Source organism: Macaca nemestrina, chromosome 9 (assembly GCF_043159975.1).
Source record: "Macaca nemestrina isolate mMacNem1 chromosome 9, mMacNem.hap1, whole genome shotgun sequence".
NCBI classification, from domain to species: domain Eukaryota; kingdom Metazoa; phylum Chordata; class Mammalia; order Primates; family Cercopithecidae; genus Macaca; species Macaca nemestrina.
In genome coordinates this window covers 67,564,265-67,590,127 of record NC_092133.1, presented here as the reverse complement: position 1 = coordinate 67,590,127, position 25,863 = coordinate 67,564,265, and the positions used below count along the sequence as shown (strand labels likewise).

Below are 25,863 nucleotides of genomic sequence, written 5' to 3'. Positions count from 1 at the left end.
GTACGGGACATGGTGCCACCGAGAGTCTGGATCAGCCAGACCCCATGGCCAGAACTGCTCTCCTGCACCAAGCCCAGATCCTGATAAGAAGCTGGTAGCAGTCACTATAGAGGGCTGAGGCCTGGAGTCAGATCTGGCCATGGCCTTTAGATATACCTGCTCAGCCCACACTTGCTCTCAGGCCTCAGAGTCTGTTGTCCATGTGGTGGGCATTCTCTTGAGCCACAGGAAGGCAAGGTGGAGAGAAGTGATAATGGGCTTGTGGCTACAAGTAGGAAACAAACATTTAAAGTGGCCTGGACCGGCTGTGCCTTACAAGGGCCACCTTGCACATAAGCACAAAGTTTACCAGCCCAGCAGGTGTTGTGCCAGTCTGCTTTCTCTATGTAAAGGGGCCAAGGGCACTTGACTGCAAAACTTGGTTAATTCTCCGTGGCTCCACTGAATTTAGTGAATAAATTCCTTCCAACCTAGGGGCTCTGATCACTGAAGACTTGGCTCTGGCTTCCACCGTGCCGGGTACACAGTAAGTGTTCAAAGAAAGCAAGCAGCAGATAATGAAGGGAGGGAGGCAGGCAGGCAGGAGGGGAAGGCTGGAAGCAAGGGAATGAAAAATCTTCTAATTCTTTGGTTACTCATCCACAGCAGCAGGTCCATGAACAGCTGGGACAAAATCACAGCTACCTCTTGGGTGAGTGAGGTCTGACCATGAGTTGTCATTCATCCGTTCTACAGAGATTTACCCAGTACCTTCCGGGTGCCAGGAACACACACGAGTAAGCAAAATCAGACCCAGCCTCCCTAGTCACCTAGTGCCATGACTGCTCTGCCATCACCTAGTAGTTTCAATCCATCTTGCCTGCCCCTGCTGAACCTGTCTCCCCAACCCTGGAGCCCTGGCTTGGTGACAAGGAAAGAATGCAGGCTGTCCCATCCGACAGACTCCCACCCACCAGAGGTCACTGCTCACTCCCAATCTCACTCTGCCCTGCTGTGTCACAGAATGACCAAAGGTGGGACAGGGATGGGGGAGGGGGCCACGGACAACTTTCCTGGAATTCCTGACTCAATTTCTTGTAAGCTCTGCATCCTGCATGGGTGTCTAGGTCCCCAGCCAGGCAGGCGGACGCCTCTGATCGCATTACAGAACTGCTTTCCTTGGGTGTTGTCTCCTGAAGGCAGTAATGCCTCCTGACACCGCTTGTGGCCTCTGGGGGTTGCAGGCTCCTGGGTGATCTCAGCAGAAGACCCCCTGGGGATGCCTCCTGGGTCAGGGCAGGCCCAGGTGAGTACCAGGGACCAGAAAAAGCAGCCTCTCTCTTCCTGCCCCTCTCCCTGGCTTTCTGGCCAACCTGGAAACTGCCACTTTGGGACCCTCTGTCCCCCTGTTCTGCCCAGAGATGCATAGGGAGAGAATCAGGGCCCAGGCCCAGCCCTAGTCCTATCCAGGGGTCAGCCAGATTGGGGGTGGGGGGAGTGGACGAGGGGCAGGAAGAGAAGGGAAGGCAATGGAAATGCACAGAGCACCCACTCTGCCAAGACTGCATATGTGTTAGTTCACGTCACATCAGCACCTGATGAAGGTAGAATCATGCCTATCTCATGAATTGGGAAGCTGAGGCACAGAGGGTAAGCCACCTCTGGAAGATTCAAATCCTAAAGCCTGGGCCTTTTCCCACTGTACTAACAGACCTCTGGCCCTGGAAGTCTTGAGTTGCTAGATGATCAGACACGAGTCAGAACCTGAATGTAGAATTTGTCTCCTAGGTAGATGTGCCAGACAGTCCCACCCATACCTTCACGTACACATCCCCTACCAGGGTCACACTCTCCATTTACCCAAAGTCTCTCATCTCTCAAGCGCCAGTTAAGTGCAAACCTTCCCTCTTCCAGGAAGCCTTTTCTGACCACCCAGGCCACAAGAGCTTCTTCCTCTCAACATTGAGACATTTCCCTTCATTCCACCCAATACACGGTGCCCACATGATGATGATAATGATGACGATGATGATGATGATAACAGTGAATGTCACTGAGCACTTCAGAATATGCAGAGCACTTTTATGCATGATCTCATCTATCCCCAAATCTAATGAGATTGGTGTTACTACTCCCATTTTACAAATGAAGGAACTAAGCTCAGAACTAAGCTCAGAGAGGGTAGGCAACTTGCTCTAAGACACACAGCCAGATGGTGGCACTGCCAGGATTTGAACCCAAGTAATGTGACTGCACAGCCTGCCCTCTAAACATCACGCAAGACCCCTCCCAAGACACATACATCTTGGCTCATCTTGAATGGTTGCTCTCTTGCATCACCCTAACCCCCCTTGTACCCCAGCATCACAGGCCAGGCACTTGGCCCATGCTTCAAGCAGCAGCACAAAGCCCATCAGTTCTTCAAGAGTCAGGCCCATGGTTTTTTAGCTTCTGACCACAGAGCTCAGCACTTGCCCAGGCTGAATGAATGGGCATGTGCATCAGGTTTTAGGGTGGGCTGGTGTTCCGATATCCTACGTGGAGACAGGAGTCCTCATTCCCCAACCCTCAAGATTGGCTTCCCCCGGCCTCTGAGAAATGAAGCCATGCATGACACGGGGGCCACGTCTGCAAAGTCTGTCCCTAACACACCCTCAGCAGGGTGTACTTGAGCTTTGGAGTGGATGACAAGGGTGGGGGACCACGGGCCCTTACTCGCACATGCCCAGGCTGCCTCTGCCAGTGGGGCCCTTCTCTACCTCCTGGGCCCTGCTTGGCATCTGGGGTTCTCAGTCTCTGAGGCAGGAGACGCTTATGGAGCAGGAAAAAGGGACCAAGTTCCCAGAGGGTGATTTACGGCTTCGGTGAGAGAGACACCCAGGGCCGCATAATGCGTGCAAGGGCATTCCAGTCAATATATTGACTTTCTGGAGAGGCCTCTGTAAACACAAGTGGTTCTGGGCCTCGGCTACCTCTGTTTCTTTCTGACTGCTGGGGCCTCTTCAGATAGAACCAGATGAAAACCCCACATCCTGTATGGATCATCCTTCCACCTCTGCCCCACTCCTTACAGATAGGAAGGGAAACCAAACAATCAGAACGCAGAGAGGGAAAGGCATTTGCCCAAGGTCTCACAGCAAATGAAGATCAAGAGCCAGAGTCTCCTAACTCCTCGGCCAGGAGTGGCTGAGACTCCTGGCCCTGACCTCCCAGCTTTCACTCCCGTTGAGGAAGATGATGATGCATCGCTGGGCTCTCTCTGGGGCAGGCTGCGTGCCAACAGGCCCTAAGTGCTTGCTGTGTGCCGGGCACTGTGCTAAGGGCTTTTCCATACATCAGCTCATGAGACTCTCAAGGCAATTCTGAGGATGATGTTATTACCCCCATTTTACAGATGAGAAAATGGAGGTACAGTCCAGTTAGGTGAGCTGCCCAACGTCACCACGTAGTCAATGACAATGCTGGGAGGCCATGTTAACCCCTCAGAATTCCAATTGGCAATGCCATGCACTCTTCTGCACCTGCAGCTAAGGCCCCGGTGAGAGGTGTGTGTGGAAACAGAGCAGCTGGGGGTTCCCAGAGGTGGTGATGACAAAGGATCTCCCCACCCCTACCCCTGGCAAATGGCTCACAGAAGTGCTAGGCAGAGGATTCCACCGTTCCCCTTCTTACCCACTTTGTGTTCTCTGGTGGGGGAAGGGCAAAGGTAGAGAAATACCTCCCCAAGTCTCCACCCCCAATATGATCCCTGCCAGTGCTTAGAAAGTATTTTCTGGGCTCGTTTCACCTTTGGGAGCCACACAGAGAGATCCAAGAAGAAGGCAGCCTTTTGCCTCCAGGCCCTGCCACAGTCCTAGCCCACAGAGTCAGAAGCAGCTGAGAGGACTCGTGACCCAGGCACACACGTTCAGTTGAACCTGGGATGCTGGGAGGTGGAATGGGCTAGAGGGTCTGTTCCCCAAGACTGGTGTTCACCCCAGGATGGTAAACACCGCAGATGCTAACAGGGGCAAATTTCCCAAGAGTAGGGAGAGGTCGGCTGGCACCCCTGCCCACATGCCCAGCTGGCTAGCCCCCCATCCCATCCTCTCTTCAGGACATGCTCTCAGAAGGACCGGAAAAGGACAGAGTAAAGGTCTGGCACTCATCACTCGCCCCAGGAAGCCCCATGCCTTACAACTTTGGCTCTGCTATGCTCTCCCTTGCATATCATCTGTCACTCTCACATGGCATCCGCAATGCTCTGAATGCCACTTAACATTTCTAGAGTGGACATCAGCATCCCTTACAGACAGCACCTCCTCGAGGGCTGTGACCAGGGCTGCTTAGGAGTTCTGACCTTGTGATGGTTCATACTGAGTGTCAACTTGACTGGATGGAAGGATATAGAATATTGATCCTGGGTGTGTCTGTGAGGGTGATGCCAAAGGAGATTAGCATTTGAGTCAGTGGGCTGGGGAAGGCAGACCCACCCTTAATCTGGGTGGGCACCATCTAATCCGCTGCCAGCAGGGCTAGAATATAAGCAGGCAGAAAAATGTGAAAAGAGAGACTGGCTTAGCCTCCTAGCCTACATCTTTCTCCCGTGCTGGATGCTTCCTGCCCTCGAACATCAGACTCGAAGTTCTTCGGTTTTGGAACTCAGTCTGGCTCTCCTTGCTCCTCAGCCAGCAGACGGCCTATTGTGGGATGTTGTGATCTTGTGAGTTAATACTTAACAAACTCTCCTTTATATATATATTAGTTCTGTCCCTCTAGAGAACCCTGACTAATACAAACCTGGGTCCCAGTCCTGCCTCTTCAGCCTCCTAAGTGAAAGCCTCCACCTCCTCGGTGGGTTCTTATAAGGACAAAGTGAGATTGCACATATAAAAGAGTTTTGTAAACTGTAAAGCAACATGCACACCAGGGTCGGGGGAGGGACTGTGATTTTCCTGTAGGCTTCCCTGCTCCGGAACAGTCCATCTTATCCTAGAGTTGAAGTGATGGAAGTCCTTCCTGTGGACAGCCCTGGGAAAGCAGGGAAGCGCTTCTGTGACCAAGAAAGTGGTAAGGACGGTGGAGTCCAGCATGTGTGTGGGTGTGTCTGTCCTCTTTCAATTGCCACCACTGAGAGTTCCAGGCCCCAGCCACGTCAGCCTGAGATGGGGTCCTCCACTGGGGATCCCACCCACTCAAGCTCTGCTGGCCCCTTCTCCAGCAAACTCTAGAGGCGAACTCACTCCCCTTGGGGGAGACAGGCTGAAGCATAAGCTGACCCAGGTCAGAGAGCAGATCTCCAAACCGCAGCTGCTCCCATGCTCTGGGGAAGCTGGGAGTCAACTGCAGGAGACTCCAGGTCTGGGACCCTGGTCTTCCGGGGGGCAGTAGCCCAAGCTGCTGGGCTGGCTTAGGGTCCATCTCTGCCAACTTTCCTCCCCCTGGAGCACTAGGACCCACCTTCATGCAGGCCTGTCCCATCCACACTCAGCAGGGGAAGCTGTCCTCTGCCCTTCCAACAGCAGAGCCAGGCCAAACCCTGCTCACAGTGCAGGTGCGGGGCAAAATGAGGTCTCTTAAGTGCTGACGGGCAAATGGCCTGTGTCCCATCCCGAAGTGGAATCCCCAATAGAATACAATGGATGGAGCTTCCCATGCCTGGCGGTGACTCACTGTCTCCACATTACACATACCTATTTATACACAAACACACCACAAGTGTGCCCATGTGACATTGCCCACCCCCCACATACCCAAACACACACACAGTCTATACACCACACATCCTGAGTTACAAAAGGCACAGCCCTCCTCAAACACGCATCCATCCTGTAGCACACACCCAGTGCATGGCTCGCCCCCACACACACCTGACACCCCAATGCAACACCACACCCACCCTCCCCTCCAACTGCAAACTCCCACCTCCGCCCACCTGCTTAATACACGTTCTCACCCCCCCACACACTCCTTAATACATACTCTCACACCCACAAGCCTGCCTTCTTGGAGAAGCGAGCCAAGCCGTGCGGCGCCGCGAAGGGGTAAGTTGCAAGCGCTGGGGGCAGCCTGTTCTGGGAGGTGAGAAGGAGGGCGGCTCCGCGCACTCACTCGCTAGGCGGTGGTGTTAGAGCTCCCGGGGCTCCAGCGGACCGATTTAGCTCGGCTGGGGAGGGAGGTGGAGATGGGGACTGGGGGTGGGGGGCGCAGGAGAAGGTAGAATCCAGCCCCCCAAGCGGCGGAGATGCTAATCAGGCCGCTTAGTTGGAAAAGGTAAATTCGGGCGCTCGCAGCAGCCCAGCGCTTTTTGGAGAGAAGGAAGAGGAAACAAAAGGGGTGGGGGTGGGGAAGCGGGGAGACGGCTGATTTATGCCGGCACTTCAGCAAATATTTTCGCTGCCATTAGCATCCCCGAAGACCAGGAGGAACGCCACGGGGACCTGTGGCTTAGCGCGCTCCGCCCGGGCTTGTCTGCCCGCGGGGGCGCAGCGGCTGCGGCGGTTCCGGGCCGGAGTTACAATCCAGCGCCACCCAACTCCCAGTCGGGGGCCGAGGCCAGCGCCGGGATGCATGGAGCCGGGGGAAAAGCCCGCGGCGCCCCCGGCGGATCACAGACCCTAACGGGGCGGGAGGTGGCGCCCCAGCCCCAACCTCTGTAGCCAACCCAGTGGGTGGGAAGTGCCCATACCCCAGGCCTTCCGGAAAGTGCTCTCTCCTTGTATTGTTCTAATTACGGTATTTTTAATTTCCTTAAAAAAAATAAGAAACAGAAAAGCACAGAACGCACTTGTTTGGTTTCATTTTGCCTTCACAGCTTTAATGACTCTATTTGTGGAAGCTGTTTAGGAAACTGGTGAGGAGGAGAAGGAGGAGGACGCCAGAGAAGCGCCAGCTCTGGCCTGAGCGCCGGCTTTCTCTTCCCTACCCTCTGGGGGCCATCTGCCCAGGCAGCAGTTTCCATGGGCCCAGGCTCCCACCCCCAAGTCCCAGCCTATGACCCAGCCTCCTCTGCCCTTTCCTGAAGGCGGCAGTGGCCTCCAAGCTGTCTGCTTTCCACCCAACCCCAACTCTGAGGGTCAAAAGACCTCCTGCCTGTGGGCCCTGGGGGAGGGAGGTTCCCAGCACTGTCTATTCAGAATCACTCACCTTGTCTGAGAGCTCTTGGAATGGAAAGGATCCACCTCCCCCCAGCCCATCCCCAAAGTCTTAGGCAGTCCACAAACCTCCTTAGAAAACCTCCGTGGCTCAGGGAATCAGGAGGAGGAGGCAGGCCTCATCTTAAGCCTGACACCCAGGAAAAGGGTCACAAGACCTTTGGTCCAGGAGAAACTCAACAACAAAGAGAGGTGGGGGAGGACAGGACACTGGCTCCCAAAGCTTTGAATATAAGTAAAAGGTAAAAACATATTCTGTCCCCAACTGTACAAATGGGTGCAGAGCTCTAAAATGCTAATGTTTATTTGGCCATGCAGCCCAAGGGAGCTTGACTTGGGACCTGTCTCCCTTCCCCAGGTCAGGGCAGTTGCTCAGGAGGCCAATGCTGGGGGTCGGGACAGCCACCTCTGGGCACTTGCCTGGTGGCAGACCTTCGGCTCTGCCCTGTTCCCCTCTCCTGGAACACCTCTCCACCCTCCCAACTCTCAACCTCTTTCCTCCATCCTGCCATGAGTTCCAGTCTAAAGCAGCCATCGAAGCAATATTATCTTTAGCTGCCTGCCTTAAGTGGTGCCTCAATTTCAGAGTCTCAAGCCCACACCCATGATGGTGGGTCTCCAGTCCAGGTGGGATGAAGGAGCTAGAAGCACTAAACTGAGGTTGTGAGGCCTCAGTTCAAGTCCTGGTGCTACCGGTGAGTCCCAATGTGACCTTGGGCAAGTTGGCCTGTACCAAAGTGTCAACAGTTAAATAAGTGGATTGGAAAAGAGGGGAACTGTTTTATCCTACAGAATTCCCTGTTTGCGGGGGAGGGGAGAGAGGTGGAGGAGAGAGATTACAGGAGAAATTGCTCCCCTGCAGTGGTACTTTCACTTTAATGAGAAAACCCATTAAGACACTTGATTTTCCATTTGTTTAAGTGAGATGGGTGTTTGCTACAGTGAGTGCAGAGGGAGACGAGGACAGGCTACCATTGTGTGTGCTCAAGTGCGTGCACACGAGCACACACATGCACACACACACACCAAGCAGACACTACAAAAACTCTGATTTTAATTGCACCTTAAAAAGAAGTATTATCTTGACACCTCAACTCCTTCTCAACCATCCCAGCCAGAGGCCATGGAAAGGCTCATTAAAAGCTCCAGGAAGGACTGAAAGGTGGGGTGAGAGGAGATTTCCAGGGCCAACCAGAGCTTTTGAAGTGGCCTTTTTTCTGGCTAGTCACTTGCTGAATCACCTTCTAAGGGTCTGGGCTTTATGGTTCCAGTTTTGATTTCTCCACCATCAGACTTTACAGCTTAAAAAAATTCTCAGTGCTGTAAAGGGAGCTCATTCCCATATTCACCAGGGATGGAGTCAGGGTGGGGAAAAGGAGAGAGAGGTGCCTGCCACTTGAGGGGAGCTTGGACACCCCTAGTAAAGATCCATCTCTGCAGGGAGAGCCTCACCTGCCTCAGTTTGTTATGAGGCTCATGGCAGAGGGGTGGGTGGATAAGAATGGGAGGGAGGGTCTGCTGGGCTTGAATCAGCCTGGCTATTGGACAAGAGCCCTTTACACAAGTCTTCAATCTGTGGCCAAGTGAAGGCAAGATTTGGAGAAAGCCAACACTCTGGCCTTGATTTTCCCCATCAGTGAAATGGGGCTTGTGAAAGATCCACTGGAAAAACCCAAAGAACATTCTGAAAGAATGATGCTCTGTGCCTGTGGCATTAGAGAAAAAAGATTGTGTGGGAGGAAGGGACATGTTCTCCCTCCTGAAGGCAGGTTTCTAAGGGCCACACATTCTGGGCAATGAGAAGGCTGCAGGCAGACCCCACCAGTTGGCCCCTCTCCAGGCTGGTGGGCAGGCAGCTCCTGCCGCGCTAAGTAATGAGCACAATTCCAACACTGCTTCTGCTCGCTGGTGAGAAATCAAAGCCGGGTATTAGAGGCCATTTCTGACTGGGCACCATTCGTGCCCAAATCCATCAAAGCCCTGGGCCTGGGGTTTCTTCTGGGGAAGGTGGGGGCTGGATGCTTTGTTAAGCAGGAAATGCAGGCCACCCCCAGCCTTCCTGGCTAAGCCCACCCACCCAGAGAACTATAGGCCAACCAGTCTTGTCTTTCTCCTACTGCAGCCTCTCATTCCTGGTAACCTAAGTATTTATTCCTGATCCCACTGTCCTGCTGGTACAAAAGCAGCTTCCCAAGACACAACCCTGCCCATGTGCCATTTACAAAGACTTCACCCTACCCTTCAATCATCTGCTCAACCCCACTTCAACCAGAAACCAGCACCCCAACCAAGCACCTCCCACGTCTAACTGCACCCTCTAAAACAAGGTTGGACATTCAGCAGCCTGCCTTCCCCCATCCCCATCATTACCTTCCAACTTCAAAACACTGCTTTAAATACCAGAGTCTGCCCAAATCATAATTAAGTTGGATCAAATGGTTGAGTGTTGTAACTCTACTGCACAGGACTTGCACCAGGAAAAAAAAAAAAGTGGGGAATGTGCTAAAGCCAAGCTCTCACTCCTGGCCGTGGGAATCACTAATTCCAGAATGAGGAATCTTTGGCTATGGAGGGGGGAAGGGCGGATGTCAACATCGCAGCAGGAGGTAGGAGGTGGGGAGGGCTGCGTCATCTCGTCCACTTTCTGCTCCAGTTTTCCTGCTCCATTCTCAGCCTCAACTCAGAGAGGACTCCGTGCAGGAGTCCCCGTCCCCACCCGGCTCCAGAGCCGAGGCGCCCGGCGGCCGTGGCTAGCCCACTTGCTTGGGTTCAGGTACCAGAGAGAGGCTGGCTCCAGTCAGTCCACAGCCTCCCCGGGAAAACGCAGCCCAGCCAGCGACGCCGGGTTCAGTTACAGGACGAGCGAGAAACGTATTCATCCACGGCGAGAGAGGCGGATTAGGGACTTTATTTCAGGAGCCCACCAGTCCGCTGAAGTCATCTTTGTGGGTCCAGAGCGGGCGCTGTACCAAGGAGAGCGCACCTAGTCTGTTCCCTGGACAGCGAGAATGTCAGTGACCCATTTAAAAGGAAACTCCGCAGGATCCCTAGGAACCCCCGCCCGCATCCAACTCACACACACGCGCGCGCGCGCGCACACACACACACACACACCCCCCCCAACATTCAGAAAAAAAAAAAAAAAATCCAGACCTGCGGGCCCAGCGATCTCGGGGAAAGCTATGTGTGCAGGACTTAGCCCTCCCCGCGTCAGGAGCCCTGCAAGCCAGCCTCCCCCGGCTGCCGGAGCCCTTCCCGTGTTCAGCAGGTCTTTCGCTCTCTCCCTCTGGTCTGCGGATTCGTGTCCCTATAGCGTGTAAGAGCCTAGGCGAGCCGGGACCAGACTAGTAAGTTACCGGCGTAAGGCAGCGAGCGCACACCTTGCTTATGTAGCCACAGATTTTTTTCGGGGCAGACGCCAGGCGCGCGGAGAGCCGGGGGTCCCCAAGAGGCGGATCCTCCCGGAGACTCAGACCCTGACTCCGACACCCCTTCCAGGGAGAAGAAGGGATCCCTTTCAGGAGCGAGCAGGGAGCTTTCAGTTTACTGTGAACCCCCTTCCCTGCGCCCCCCTCCCGCTATGTGGATGCGCCATTGCCCACTTTGGGAGGCAGTAAAATCTACATTCTAACTTGGGCGCCCTTGCCGCTTTCCCTGCGCGCATCGATTCGACGAAAGACCACCTCAACTTCAGGGTAGAGTGAGGCGCAAGGGTCCCCTAGCCCCGTGCCCCCAGGCCCGATCGCTTCCTACCTGCTTGGCTCAGCCTCGGGTCCCAGCAGAGCAGCAGTGCCAGCAGCAGCGCGTCCCGAGCTCCGCTCCGGGTCCACATGCTCCCGCGGCCCGGTTCGGGCGCCTCTCCCCCGGGGCTGTCTCCCTGGCCCCAGCCTCGCCGCCGCCGTCTTCGCCGCCGCCGCCGCCTCCTCGCCGTCCTCCCCGGCGCCCGGCCGCGCCAGCCCGTGCCTTCCGTGGGGGCAGCGGCAGCCACGCTGCGCGGAGGGCCCCCTGGCACTCGGAGCGCGGTGGGTGCCTGGCGCCGGCTCTCGAACCAGGCTCCGGCGCGCCCCTCTGGCTCCGGGTCTCCGAGCGCTCGCCTAGCTCCGGCGCTGTGGCTCCGAAGTTGCGCGACCGCTCAGTGGCGCTCGCAGCGGCGGCGCCGCGCAGTCCCAGCCCTTGTGCGCGCCTCTCGGAGCCCCGCGGCTGCCTGCGGCTCCGGCGCCCCAGCCGGCCCCAGCCGCCTGCCACAATGCTGAGCGCCGCCGCTCGCTCGCAGGAGTGAGTTCGTCAGCCGAGGGGACCGCGAGCGACCGGGCGGGGCCTGGCCGGCAGAGGGCGGAGTCGGCAGGGGGGCCTTGAGGGGGAACCCGACGGCCATCTGGGCGCGGCCGCGACAGAGCTGGGGTACCCTGGGGGAGGTTCCTCTCGAGACACTGGGCGGGCGCAGAGCTTTGAAAAACCCGGCCGCTGGAGAATGACTGGACGTGGAGGCGGCCCAATTTTCGCTTGCCCAAATTAAGGAAATCTGGCTTTGAGCCTTCATTTGGCTTGGCCATGTCAGCTTTCTCCTCTGATTGAATGTAGGACTCTCACTTTTGACTCTCCTGTCTGTAGTATGCGCTCTGCCTTCCACATGTGGGGATCTTTCCAAAAAAAGCTCCCAAAATGAGAACACCCAAGTCCTGGTTACGCTGGGGCTTACAGCAATGTGAAGCTGGGTATAGATTAGGATCGTCCTGGCTGGCTCTGCTTGTCTGTATGATCTTCGGCAGAACTGTTAACCAGACCCCTGGAAACCCTCCAGCACTCTGATCCTGGGTTGCTGTAAACCAGCATCCTACGTGACAGTGGGACAGCCATTTTTGCCTCAGTGTAAACTTGGACTCTGCCCCTTACTTGCTGTGTGACCTTGAACAAGTTACTTAACAATTCGGATGCTGCCTTCATCATCATCTGTAAAATGGAGGAAAAGGATAACTATTTCATAAGGGGGTATATAATTAAATGTTTAAAATTGTGTGGAAATTGCAGTGCAATATCAATAATCTCTTTCCAAGATTCTCCCCTCCCAGCCAGTCTGATTCCAGGGGGAAAGTCCTAACCAGCCAAGGGTGGTCCGAGGAGCACGTGGGGACAGGTGAGGTTTGAAGGATGGGCAGTGTCTTGGGATTGAAACCCAGAGAGGTCAGAATAAGGGGATCAGCTAACATAGGCAAAGACCTTCCCTGTGCCAGGCACAGGGCTAAGCACTCTGTATGCATCATGTCAGTTAATTCTCACAATCCTCTGAAGTAAGCACCATTTACATACCATTTTACAGATGAGGACTTTGCACAGAGGTGTAAAGCCACCTGCCAGAGATCACACTGCTTGGAGCGAATGAGTGACTGAGCAAAGGGGACAGGGGAGATGGGATTGGAAAGAAACCCTTTAAACGGGGGAGCCTCCCTCGAACACCTTCCCTGGGGATGGATTGGGCTGTGCGAAGGGGACTGTCCTAGCTGTTTCCCCAGAGGTGAGGGGAAGGCAGGGCTACCCAGTACCCTCTCCACACACACTCCCCTCACAAGTCCGGGTGGTCTGGAGTATCTGGGGGAGGTCGTGCATGCCATCAGCACATCTCCCTAACTGGGCACCCAGCATCAGGAGGGTGGCAACGGGTGGACCTGGACTCCCTGGCGGAAGGACTTCCGTCATTGAGAAAGGCTGCTGTGGGGCAAAGGTAGGTTGCTTAGCTTGGCCTCTGACAGCCCAGGCAAGGGCAGTGGATGACAGTCAACAGCTCAGCACAGCCAAACAACTCCACCTTGCAAATACACATGCACAAACACACCTACCCACCCATACACACCTGCAAAGGTACACACATGAAAACATACGACAAAGACACAGGTGCGATGTTTCACCTTCCAGAAACATCACACCTACAAATAGGCACCTCACTCCAAAGACACCCACATACCAAAGATGTATGCCTAAAAAAAGCAAACACACAGGCGCACACAGCTAAAAACATGAATAGGCAGATGACTGCCAAGACAAATAGATATTTAGATACTTAACTACTGCCAGGAAACACATACAGGCATGCCTGTACCAAGACCCACATCTGTCATCCCCTGGATGCAGGCACATGGTCAAGGTTGTGCCTATACTGGAGAGCTCAGCAGGGACCTCAGCAGAGAGGGGCGGCATGCAGAGACCACAGCATGTTCTCTCTCTCTCTCCTTCAGGCCTGTGGGGTATTGGAGATTTTTCTAAAAAGTTCCAGTCTTTGGAACTTTGCTGTTTAGGTGGTAAAGTGTACCCAGCAGGCCTTTCTAGTCCAAGTATCAGGTTTCATGTCTTTGTTTAATTCCTGGCTGCAGAGAAGGGAGACTGAGGATAGGGGGCAAGCAAAAGGAGGGCATTACCCCCTCTCCTGCCAGTCCCTGCCCCACTTCCCTTCTCAGCCTAACCACTCTCTCAATTCTTGAAATACACTCATGGGAGGTCCTGGGCCCTGCTCTCCCTCCAGGACTCCAGCATCAGGGCAGGGGACTTTGCATGTTGGGAATCTCTCTGTAACTGCTCTGTGCCCCTGCTCCTGTACCAAGTCTCTGACCCTTCTCCAGCCACCTGCAGCTGAGCGGTTGCAGATGTGGTTCCTCTCCAGCCCTGGCATCTCGAGAATGCAGGCTCTCAGCTGAGGCCAGGGTGGGGGCTTCAGAGGGAGTCAGACTCCCCCTGAGCCATAACTTTCCCTGGGATGGGTGAAGAATGTGCAGGGTCCCTGCCCATGGGATGACACATTAAGATAGCAGGATTAAGATTTGCTAGGGTGTTCCCAAACCCAGTGCCATGGGCCTCACAGCAAAGGCGTCCTGCTAGGGTTAAGCATGAGGATGAGGTAGTGAGTTGCTTGAAGTCAGGGGCCCTGTGTTCCCTGTTCCCCATGATATGTCTAGCACTGAAGACAGTTTCTGGCATAGCAGGGAGGCAAGCAACGTTGGTTGAGTGGGTACATTAATAAGGCTGGGGAGAAAGGGGTTGATGGTCAAAGGGCCTACAGAGTTGCTATGTGAGACCCACTTTCCCCGGGTCTGGGGGTTCTGAGGCTGGAAGTGGAGCAGGCTTTGTGGCATAGATCTGCTTTGAAATCAGTCCCCGAGCCAGTTCTGACCCTTAGTGGGGACTGCAGATGCTTCCACCGGCTACCCTCACTTCTCTCAAACCACAGGAGTGTGTAGGAAAGAGTTCTGGATCTGGACAGCTGTGGCCCTAGACCTGGGGGCTGTTCTTACCTGCTGGGGGATCTTAAGCCAGTTACTGAAACTTTCCAAGCATCAGTTTCCTCAATTGTAAAACAGGAATAATGACTACCTCACAGGATTAAGAATAATAAGGCCAATAATCTGACTGTATAAAAACTCACTATTTGATAACAATTACGATTTAAAAGCAGCTGTAGGGGCTCCTGGCAGGAGTAGCTGGCGACTTGGGGTTGACGCCTCCCGCTCCTCCGGGACCGTGTGCGCGAAGGTGCCACCAGGCGGCGCGCTGCCGCTTACGCTTCCCGGTGGCCGCCAGTCTTCCTCCTCCGGCAGTGGGAGAATTGCCTTGGCCCCATCCCACCTGGAGCCGCCCCGACAGGGTCCTTGCCCCGGGTCGTCAGGGTAGAGGGCTCTCAGACGACTCCGTTTGCAGGATCTTGAGTGGGAAGGCTTGGGAATGAGTTCACGATGTCTTCCTTGAGTCGTTCGGTCCAGAACGGACCCCAAAAACCTGGACCCTGGAGAAGGGAAGCGCCTAAGCCTGAAGTCCTTAATGCTTTACCATCTCTTTGTAATAATATTATCAGAGCTAAGGTTGAGTGCTTGCTATGTGCCAGGTAGGATTCTAAATCTCTTAGGCTGGGCGCGGTGGCTCACGCCTGTAATCCCAGAATTTTGGGAGGCGGAGGCGGGCGGCTCACTTGAGGTCAGGAGTTCAAGACCAACCTGGCCAACACGGGGAAACCCCATCTCTACTAGCAATACAATAATTAACCGGGCATGGTGTCGCACTCTGTAATCCCAGCTACTCGGGAGGCTGAGGCACGAGAATCACTTGAACCCAGAAGGCGGAGGTTGCAGTGAGCCGAGATTGTGCCACTGCACTCCAGCCTGGGCGACAGAGTGATGCTGTCTCAAAAAAATAAATAAAAAGTACCATTTTAAACATTTTAAAGTGCACAATCCAGTGGTTTTTAGTATATTCCCAATGCTTTGCAGCCATCACCCCTACCTAATTGGAGAACATTTTTATCACCTCCAAAAGAAACCCCATACCATTAACCCTATTCTTCCCTCCCCAGCCCCTGGCACCCACTAATCTACTTTCTGTATGAATTTGCCTTTTCTGGACATTTCATATAAATGGAATCATACTGTACGTGGCCTGGGTCTTTAAACTTGGACTCTTAACCTCTGCTAAGTACTGTAACAACCTTCTTCTTCCATCCAGCTTCCCCAGTCTTCTCCGCCAACCCCTCCTAGGTCTTCTCACCACTCTTCAGGCAGTGTAAGCAGTTAGCCACAAAAGCCCTGGGCTCAGGTAGATCCGGATTCAAATCTCAATTCTGTTTTGGACATTAATGAATAAATAAGTTATATTTATTGCCTCTGCTGTCACCGTCTCAAAATTCTTTTATTGTGAATTTTTAAAAGGCCATCTTTTCATTTTAGAAGTTTTAGTTTTACAGAAAAATTGCAAATATAGTAGAGAAAGTTCCCATATGCCCCTCAACCAGTCTCCTTAATTATTAACATCTTATATTAGCATGGTACCTTTACTACAATTAATGAACCATTGATACATTATTATGTGCTAAAGTTCATTCAGATCTCCTTAGTTTTTACCTAATGTCCTTCTGTTTTCTGTTCCTGGATCCCATTCAGGATCCCACATGGCATACAGTCATTGTGACTCCTCAGGCTCCTCTTGGCTGTGACAGTTTCTCAGTCTTTCCTTGTTTTTGATGACCTTGACATTTTTGAGGATTATTCGTTGGGTCTTTTGTAGAATGTCCCTCAATTAGGATTTATGCATTTCATAATTCTTAATAATTTGGAACAAGGGACCCTGATTTCCACTTTACACTGGGCCCTGGAGATTATGTATCCAGTCCTGCTTATGCTTTATGGGGCAGAGAAAAAGCAGGCTGAGCCAGAGCTGGCACATGCAGCAGGCTGTGGCTAGCATGCCCTGGCATTGCCGGGCGGTAGGGTGGCAATGGGGGTTGGGGGGAGCTCAGTGCCCTGAATGGGGGATGCTGGAAGCTAGACCTAGGAGTGAGGAGGAGACCTTAAACATGGGAGAGCAAACCACGTGAGCAAAGGCCTAGAGTCAGGTATGTGATGGTATGGTCAGGAGGTGGCCACATCCTCATCCTGCCCCTCAAACAGCACACCACACGGCCAAGAAGGGAAAAAATCTCTCCACAAGGGCAAGACCTGCTGTGCTAGAGATGAGATTTGTTCTGTAAGAAACAGGAGTCATGGGTGCTGACTGAGCTGGAGAGAGGCCACACTGGAGCTGTGCCATGGGAGCCTCCTTGCGGCTGGGTGTCAGGGCAGACTGAGCAGGTGTCAGCAAGGTGGCCACTGCATGGTCCTGGAACAATGGGGCCTTGGCCCAGGGATTCAGGTGGCAGAAACTGTGGACTCTGCAGAGGGAGAAAGAGTTCCCCAGATTTGGTGTCTGAGGGAGGGTGGGGACTTAGGGATGGAGGAAGGGAGGGGTGCTGGGTAGAGTGGCAGAGGTTGCAAGGGGAGATGTGACGAAAGGAGGAGAATGGCTGGGCTGGGGAGAGGATGGTGGATTTGGGTTTGCACTTGGTGAGTTAAAGTTCCCTGTGGACTTCCCAGCACATAGCAGTGAACACAGGACTGACTGATGCTACAGGAGTGGTCAGTATCTCAAGAAATAAGCATGCTAATTTATGCTGGGTATATTAGTCAGGGTTCTCCGGATGGACGGAACCTGTAGGATATATGTATGTATATAGGGAGAATAGGCTCACATGCTCACAAGACGAAGTCCCACGATACGCTGTCTGCAAGCTGGGGAAGGGAGAAGCTGGTAGTGGCTCAGTCTGAGTCCGAAAGCCTCAAAACCAGGGAAGCAGATGGTGCAGCCTTCAGTCTGTGGTCAAAGGCCTGAGAGGCCCCGGCAAGCCACTGGTACAAGTCTCACAGTCCAAAGACTGAAGAATCTGGAGTCTGATGTCCAAGGGCACCAGGAGCAGAGGTAAGCATCCGGCACAGGGGAAAAAGAAGGAAGCTAGAAGACCCAGCGAACAAGGTTAACCCACCTCCCCTTCCTCCTGCTTTGTTTTGGCCGCACTGGCAGCTGATTGGATGGTGCTCACCCACATCGAGAGTGGGTCTTCCTCTCCCAGTCCACTGTATTAAATGTTAATCTCCTCTGGCAGCACCCTCACAGACACCCCCAGAAACAATGCTATGTCAGTCTTCTAGGCATCCCTCAATCCAATCAAGTTGGCACCTAATATTAACCATCACACTGGGCAACTGTAGCAAGTCAGATACCCGCCAAGAGCTCCATCTGAGTTAGCTCCTTCGTCCTCCATGATTACCTATGAGGAGATGTTATGATTGTCTCCTTTAAAAAAGTTATTATTGCTGGTATCTTTTAGGTAGGACTTGAAGCCGTCAGTATGTACAGAAGTTCCCCACCCTTATCTGTGGTTTCGCTTTCCATGGTTTCAGTTATCCGCAGTCAACTGAAGTCCAAAAATGTTAAATGAAAAATTCCAAAAACAAAACAATTCATAAGTCTTAAATTCTGTGACTTTGAGTGATGAAATCATCCCTTTGTCCATCCCTTTAAAAAATGTGAAAATAGACTTGGTTTCCCTGCTTAGCTAGAAACTGAGGCTAGAGTCAAACCTAGGCAGTGGCTTCTAAGCCTGTATGTTAAACACAAGACGCTGCCTCTCTAAATCCTGTGTGTAGTTCTTTTAATGATGTGATTTCCCACTGATTATCTCAATTGTTCCTAGAGGTTGGTGTTAATCATGGCCCATGACAAAGGAAACCACAACTCCAAAAGGGAAAATGACTTGTCTAAGGTCAGCTGCTAAGTACTGGCCCTGAGCTTTTAAACGCACATTCTTATGATTAGTCCACATTACCAACCTTCTCTAGGTTCTGCCTGGACTTATGGATAGGGAGTTATCTGTGTAGGGGGATAAAGAAGGGGAGAGGCTACATATAGTCTAACAGGGCTTAAAATAATGAGATAGTCCTATTAAACTTTCTCACTCTCTATTGTTTTAAACATTCCAATTTAAATGTATTCAGGTAAACATCAAGTTATTTTGTCTAATAAAAACATCAGGCCACTTCACATTTGTCTTAAAACTACAGTGATATACCTTTTGACGTATAAAAATGTCTTTGCCATTTCAAATATGTTCAATTTCAGCACTGTGCATGTGATGCTTCCAGTATTGTTCATGTGTCATGGACCATTAATCAAATTAAACACAATATTTATACTATCCAGAGAGTACAAGATAAAGTAAATAATTCACTCAATGGGATTAATATGTAAATCAGCTTTATTTACAAAACACTAGCTCAAGAATTATAATACTGTGAAGCTTTCATTTAGGCAGAAGTGTAATCACTGAAGGTACAGCACTTCCTTAAACTAAAAATGAGAGATAATTAAAAATAAATTTGGAAGACAGACAAAATTCCGACATTTCTTGTTGTGGTTCTGGATTTTCGGTAGCAGGCTCTTTTGAAAGCTGAGTCAGCACTGAAGATAATTCACTAGTATTTTCAGGATAAATGCCAAAGAGATCTTCCAGTGGCAAGTATCCTGAAGGTGATTCACAGATGCTTTCTGAAAGACCAGGAGGAAGAGGAGGTCCTTGTGCTGTGAACTGCCCTCCTGAATACACTGGCTATAAAGATCTTTATTGAAGGAAGAGGCAGAGGAAAGAAACCCTATAGCAAAGTGGAGTGTGTGCCTGTGTGGGAGGAGAGATAGGTGAAAAACTCTTTTCTGTTGACTTCTGACTCCTTGATGAATGACCGTATGGGGAGTGCCGCTTGTCAGATATCCCATCCTTCTTGAAATTTCAGCACCCAACCTCTGGTTTGGAATATTTAGATTTCTCTTTGTTCAACTCTTTTGTTATCAAATCGATTTCTTCTGAACTAAAAGTTGGATCTGGTTAGCTTTTTATTAGTTTCTTCTAGATCTTCTGTTCCTGATGACTCTTCATCATTGCTGGCATCGTGTAAGCAGGACTCAAAGCTGTCACTGTGGACAGAAGTCCCCCCTTATCCAAGGTTTCACATACCCACAGTCAGCTGAAGTCCAAAAATATTAAATGGAAAATTCCAGAAACAAACAATTCGTGTATTTTGTTTTTGAGATAGGGTCTCGCTCTGTCACCCAGGCTGGAATGCAGTTGCGTGAACAAGGCTTACTGCAGCTTCGACCTCCTGGGCTCAAGTGATCCTCCCATCTCAGCCAAGCCTCCTGAGTAGCTGAGACCAAGGCATATGCCACCACACCTGGCAATTTTCACATTTTTTTGTAGTGACATGGTTTCACCATGTTGCCCAAGCTGGTCTGGAGCTCCTAGACTCAAGCAATGCTCCTGCCTCAACCTCCCACAGTGCTGGGATTACAGGCATGAGCCACCGCACCTGGCTTTCAAAGTCTTAAACTACGACTTTCTGAGTAGAGTGAAATTTCACGCCATCCCACTCTGTCCCACCTGGGACATGAATCATCCATTTGCCTAGTATATGGACACTGCCTACCTTACCTGCCTGTTAGTAACTTGTAGCCATCTCTGTCATCAGATCCACTGTGGTGGTATCTTAATGCTTGTGTTCAAGTAACTGTTATTTGACATAATTATAGCCCCAAAATACAAGAGTAGCAATGCTGGCTAATTGGTATAATTGCTCTATTATTCATTATTATTCATCTCTTACTGTGCCTAATTTATAAACTAAACTTCATCATAGGTGTGTATGTATAGGAAACAACAGTATATAATAGGGTTCGGGACTATCCAAGGTTTCAGGCATCCACTAGGGCCTAGGAATGTAGACTCCAGGTTAAGTCGGAGGACTACCATGTGTGTTTGCAGAGATATGAGTTCTCTCTTAATATGGCAAAACTTTTCAAGAATTTTTTATTTTCTTTAAATTAATTTTGTAAGTTGTATGTTGAGTTATTTTTAAACAAGTGACAACTTCTGCTCCAAATTGAGAAAGCTGTGAAAAATTCTACGATTGTTGCTCAGAACATTGTCACCCAAGGACATGTAGGAAACAGGACCTAGGCTGATGCTGGCTGGGGAGTGTTGACTGTTGGAATGAGGGGAACCCAGTGGTAGAGAAGGTCAAGGACAGGAAAGTTAAAGAACCAGCATACCCATGTTCCTGCTCTGTGCTTCCTCTTCTCTTTTTAAAAAGTTGAGTGAGGTGTGATCTATATACAATGAAATACACAGGTCTAAAGTGTAAAATTTTTTTTTTTTTTTTTTTTTTCTGCTCTGTCACCCAGGCTGGAGTGCAGTGGCGCGATCTCGGTTCACTGCAAGCTCCGCCTCCCAGGTTCATGCCATTCTCCTGTCTTAGCCTCCTGAGTAGCTGGGACTACAGGTGCCTGCCACCACGCCCGGCTAATTTTTTTGTATTTTTAGTAGAGATGGGGTTTCACCATGTTAGCCAGGATGGTCTCGATCTCCTGACCTTGTGATCCACCTGCCTCGGCCTCCCAAAGTGCTGGGATTACAGGTGTGAGCCACCATGCCCGGCCTAAAGTGTAAAATTCTATGAAATTTGACAAGTAAAGACATCTAGTAACCACAATCCTAACCAAGATAGGATCATTTCCATCATCTCAGAAAATTCCCTTGAGCTCCATCCCAGGTAATCATCATCCTGCAGAGGCAGCCACTTTTCTGATTTCTAACATCATAGATGAGTTTTGCTAATTCCAAAACATCACATAAATGGAAACAGATAATACGTACAGTAGTCCTACCTTATCTACTGGAGATGTATTCCATGGCCCCCAGTGGATACCTGAAATTGGATAGTATCAAGCCCTTTATGTATAGTTGACCCCCTGTATCTGCAGGTTCCTAATCCATGGATTCAACCATCTGCAGATCAAAAGCATTTTCTTTTAAAAAGTAATAGAAAATTACAATCAAAAACTGCAAATTTTAAAACTACAGTCTAACTACATAGCATGTACATTGTATTAGGTATTATAAATAATATAGAGATGTTTAAAGTATATGGGAGGATGTGCATAGGTTGTATGTGTTAACTTTAAAAATCATGAGATCTATAAATGTAGAAAAGGCGACTTTTTTTCCTGTAAAAGTTACAGCCTGCAAGGTGGCCATCCTGCAGGCTGGACCGCATAGCCTCAGGCAAAGACCAGAGCCAGGCCCTTCGAAGGAGGAGGGGTTGGGGTAGCAACTTTGTGCAGAAAGGATTGGCTAAATATACATATTCAACAGGTTACAGGGGAAATTATAAATATTCATGAAGGTAGTCCTGAATGCAAACATGCATATAACATACAACCCATGTTCACCTTAGGGTGGCACCTTCATATTTAAATGTATTACAATAAGGCCCTATAAATCAAAAGGGAGGCAGGGACACAAAGGCACTCAACACACGGCCTCTGTAACTCGGCCAGAACCAGTCCACGGTGAGTGGTCTCCATAATCAGGAGAAGGTTATTGGAATCGCCTCTTGCCCAATCAAAGCTATAAGCTATGGTGGAACAGGGGCTGGGGTCAGCTACCCAGCCTCTGATGGAGCTACAAGTTGTGTTAATCCTGCTTATCTCCAGGCCAGTGCTTGTTTAGCTGCTAGAAAGAAAAGCCTTGTGGCAGTTAGAACATAGCTTCTCCTTTAAGTGTAGGGGGTATGCAACTTAACTCTGCTTGGCATGGCCTGAGGTCCTGTTTATAATTTGTTATCTTATTGCCACAAAGAGTCTGTTCTGTCAGTCTTACAGTCTGTTTTAATATCAATGGTGGTCTGTTGTTGTGTCTAAACTCTAAAAGGGAGGAGATATAGTGAGGAGTGTCTGACCTCCTGTCATTTCCAGGAACTGTTTTTAAGGCTTTTCTGGGGTCCCCTTGGGCAAGAGGGAGTCCATTCAGTTGGTAGGGGATTCAGGATTTTATTTTTAGTCTATGTATGCAAATACTATGCCATTTTATGTAAGGGACTTGAGCAACCATAGATTTTGGTATCCATGGGGGCTGGGGAGGGGGGTGTCCTGGAACCAATCCTCTGAGAATACCAAGAGACGACTGTACTATGTTTTTTCCTAAAGATACATATCTACGATAGTTTAATTTATAAACTAGGGACAGTAAGACATTAACAACAACAAATAATAAGACGGAACAATGATAACATGCCAGCATCACTGCTCCTGTGTCTTGGGACCATTAAGTTAGAGAAGGGCTGCTTGAACCTAGGCACTTCAATGCAGTACAGTGGATCTGATAACCAATATGGCTATGAAGTTAGTAATGGGTTTGTCACATATATAGGATGGGTATGCTGGACAAGTGGACGACTGAGATTTCATTACACTACTTGGAAAGGCATGCATGCAATTTAAAACTTGCTGGTTGTTTATTTCTGGAATTTTTTTTTCTTTCTTGAGACAGAGTCTTGCTCTGTCTCCTAGGCTGGAGTGCAGTGGCGCGATCTCAGCTCACTGCAAACTCTGCCTCCTGGGTTCATGCCATTCTCCTGCCTCAGCCTCCTGAGTGGCTGGGATTACTGGGATTACAGGCACCCACCACCACATCCAGCTAATTTTTTGTATTTTCAGTAGAGACGGGTTTTCACCATGGTGTCTATCTCCTGACCTCGTGATCCACCCGTCTGGGCCTCCCAAAGTGCTGGGATTACAGGCGTGAGCCATCGTGCCCGGCCTGGAATTTTTCATTTAATATTTTTGGACTCCAGGTAACTGAAACTGTGGACATTAAAACTGTGAAGAAGTGGGGGCTACTGTGTACTTTTCGTCTTCATCTTTCCAAGTTCAATTTGGGTCTTTTTAATGTCTTTAATGTCTCTGACTTTTTAACAAACAGAATACATTTATAAGAACTGTTTAACAATAAAAGAAATGGTAAATTTTTTATTAACTGATTACTCCATAAATCATATTTCCCACTTCTCTTCAGCATGGTAATTTGATTGTCTAGCAGACATTATGAATTATCCTTTTAGGGTGCTGAAAATTTTTGCATTTCTATAAATATTCTTGAACTTTGTTTTGGGACACAATTAAGTTACTTGGAAAGTTACTCAGGTCTTGCTTTTAAGATGTTTTTAGACAGAACCAGCAGTGTTTAGTTGAGAGCTAGTTATTTCCTGTCACTAGGGTAAGACCCTTCTCAGATCTTTACCCAATGTCCTATAACTGTGAGATTTTCCAGTCTGGCTGGTGGGAGCAGGCACTGTTCCCAGCCCTGTGTGGGCTTTAGACACTGTTCCCTTGAATTATATTGAGTTGTTCCTTGCTGATCAGTACCCTCCTGGGTAGTCTATGGGTGATCTCTGCAGATCTCTCGAGTCTCTCCTCTGTGCCATCTTCTCCTCTCTAGTGCTCTGTCTGGCAAACTCCAGATGCCTCAGTCTCCCTGGACTCTCATCTCTATCTCCTCAACTCAGGGTGTCTACCAGGGTCTACCTGAAACCCCCCTTACCCCAGTACCCTGGAAACTCAAACAGTATGCTGGGGCAATCAGAGGTCTCCCTCATTTGTTCCCATATCTCAGGAATCACTGTTCTTCACTTTTTGATGCCCAGTGTCTTGAAAAGCATATTTCATATATTTTGTCATTTTTTGTTACTGTTTCACGTGGGAGGGTATATGCAGCCCCTGTTACTGCATCTTGTCTAAAAAGCAGAATTTGTTTTCTCTTATTAGAAATTTACAAATTTACAAGGCCAGGCGCAGTGGCTCACGCCTGTAATCCCAGCATTTTGGGAAGCCATGGTGGGTGGATCACGAGGTCAGGAGTTCAAGACCTGCCTGGCCAACATGGTGAAACCCCATCTCTACTAAAAATACAAAAATTAGCTGGGCATAGTGACACGTGCCTGTAATTCCAGCTACTCCGGAGGCTGAGGCAGGAGAATTGCTTGAACCGGGACCCAGGAGGCAGAGGTAGCAGTGAGCGAGATCGCACCACTGCACTCCAGCCTGGGCTATAGTGCAAGACTCTGTCTAAAAAAAAAAAAAAAAAAAAAAAATTACAAATGTACAGAATTTACAAATTTCTCAATTTATTTAAAAAGAAGAGTATTTTATAGTTATAGCTATCTTCATTCCTTTCCATAGATGTGAGTTTCCTTCAGCCATAATTTCCCATTAGTCTGAAGAGCATCCTCTATCATGTCTTTTAATGTGACTATAATGGCAATAAATTCTTTCATATTCTACTTATCAGAAAAATGCTTCATTTTGATGTTATTTTTAAAGCCTACCTTTGCTGCATATAGAATTGTAAGTTGACAGGTTTTTTGTTTTTTTAAAACCATGGTAAAAATCTTATTTCATTATCTTCTAGTTTGCATTGTTTCTTTTTGGAAGTAGTGTTATTTCTTACTGTTGTTCCTCTGAATATAATGTGTCATTTTCCCCTATTTGCTTTCAGGTTTTCTCTTTGCATTAGGTATCTATTGCTATGTAACAAATTATCCCCCAAACTTAGTGATTTACAAATTAAACAACTATTTTATAGTATCTGTGGGTTAGGGAATTTAGGAGCAGCTTAGTTTCATGGTACTTGCTTGGGATCTTTCATGAGACTGTAATCAAGATATTGGCTGGAACTACCATCATCTAAAGGTTGAATTGAGATTGGAGGATCCACCTCTAGATGGCTCACTCAAAACACCATTGGCAGGAGGCGGCATTAGTTCTTTGCTAATTGTTGGCAAGAACCCTCATTTTCTTTTACTATGTGGACCTCTCCATGGGTCTGCTTGAGTCTCCTCACTATATGACATCTGACTTCCCCTAGAGTGAGTAATCTAAGGGTGAACACAGAGGCAGCCACAGCACCTTTTGTGACCTTGTCTTAACTTACACACTGTCTCTTTTGCTACCCACTTTAACAGAAGGAAGTCACTAAGTTAGACCTACACTCATGGGGGACGAATTAGGCATCACCTCTTGAAAGGACAGGTATCAAATAATTTGTAGATATGTTATAAAACCACCATGCTCTTCATTTTTTTTTTTTTTTATCAAGTTGACTATGATATGCCTAGGATGTTTTGTCTGTTTTTGACTTATCCTGCTTAGGGTTCACTGAACATCTTAGATCTATAAGTTAATTTCTCTTCATGCAACATTATTTCTTCAAATATGTTTTTTTCTGCCACATTATCCTTTCCTTCTGGGACTCCAAATACTGTACACATTGGATAGTTTAGTATTAATCCACAGGTTACTGATGCTCTATTATTTTTCAATTATTTTTCTTTATCTGCTTTTGTTTGCATAATTGGCATTGATCTAGCTTCAAGTTTCACTCATCCTTTCTTCTGTAGTGTCTAAGACCATAAATGAATTCTTTATTTCAGATAAAAATTTTTTTTCTATTATATCCACTTAGTTCACTTTAGAGTTACTACTTCTCTTCTGAAAAACTCCATCTCTTCACCCTTTGTGC

At 49.5% G+C, this 25,863-nt stretch overlaps 1 protein-coding gene across 2 annotated transcripts in view; it reads right to left on the bottom strand.

Annotated features, from left to right (window-relative positions):
* The window catches only part of LOC105466060 (unc-5 netrin receptor B), an 87,646-nt gene extending 76,625 nt beyond the window's left edge, over nt 1-11,021 (bottom strand). For both annotated transcript variants that reach the window (XM_024788001.2, XM_071069710.1), the window contains exon 1: nt 10,866-11,021. In XM_024788001.2, the coding sequence (XP_024643769.1) occupies nt 10,866-10,944 (79 nt within the window). In that variant the 5' untranslated portion in view covers nt 10,945-11,021. The remainder of the gene's footprint in view (nt 1-10,865) is intronic.
* Between the last annotated feature and the right edge of the window lie 14,842 nt (nt 11,022-25,863).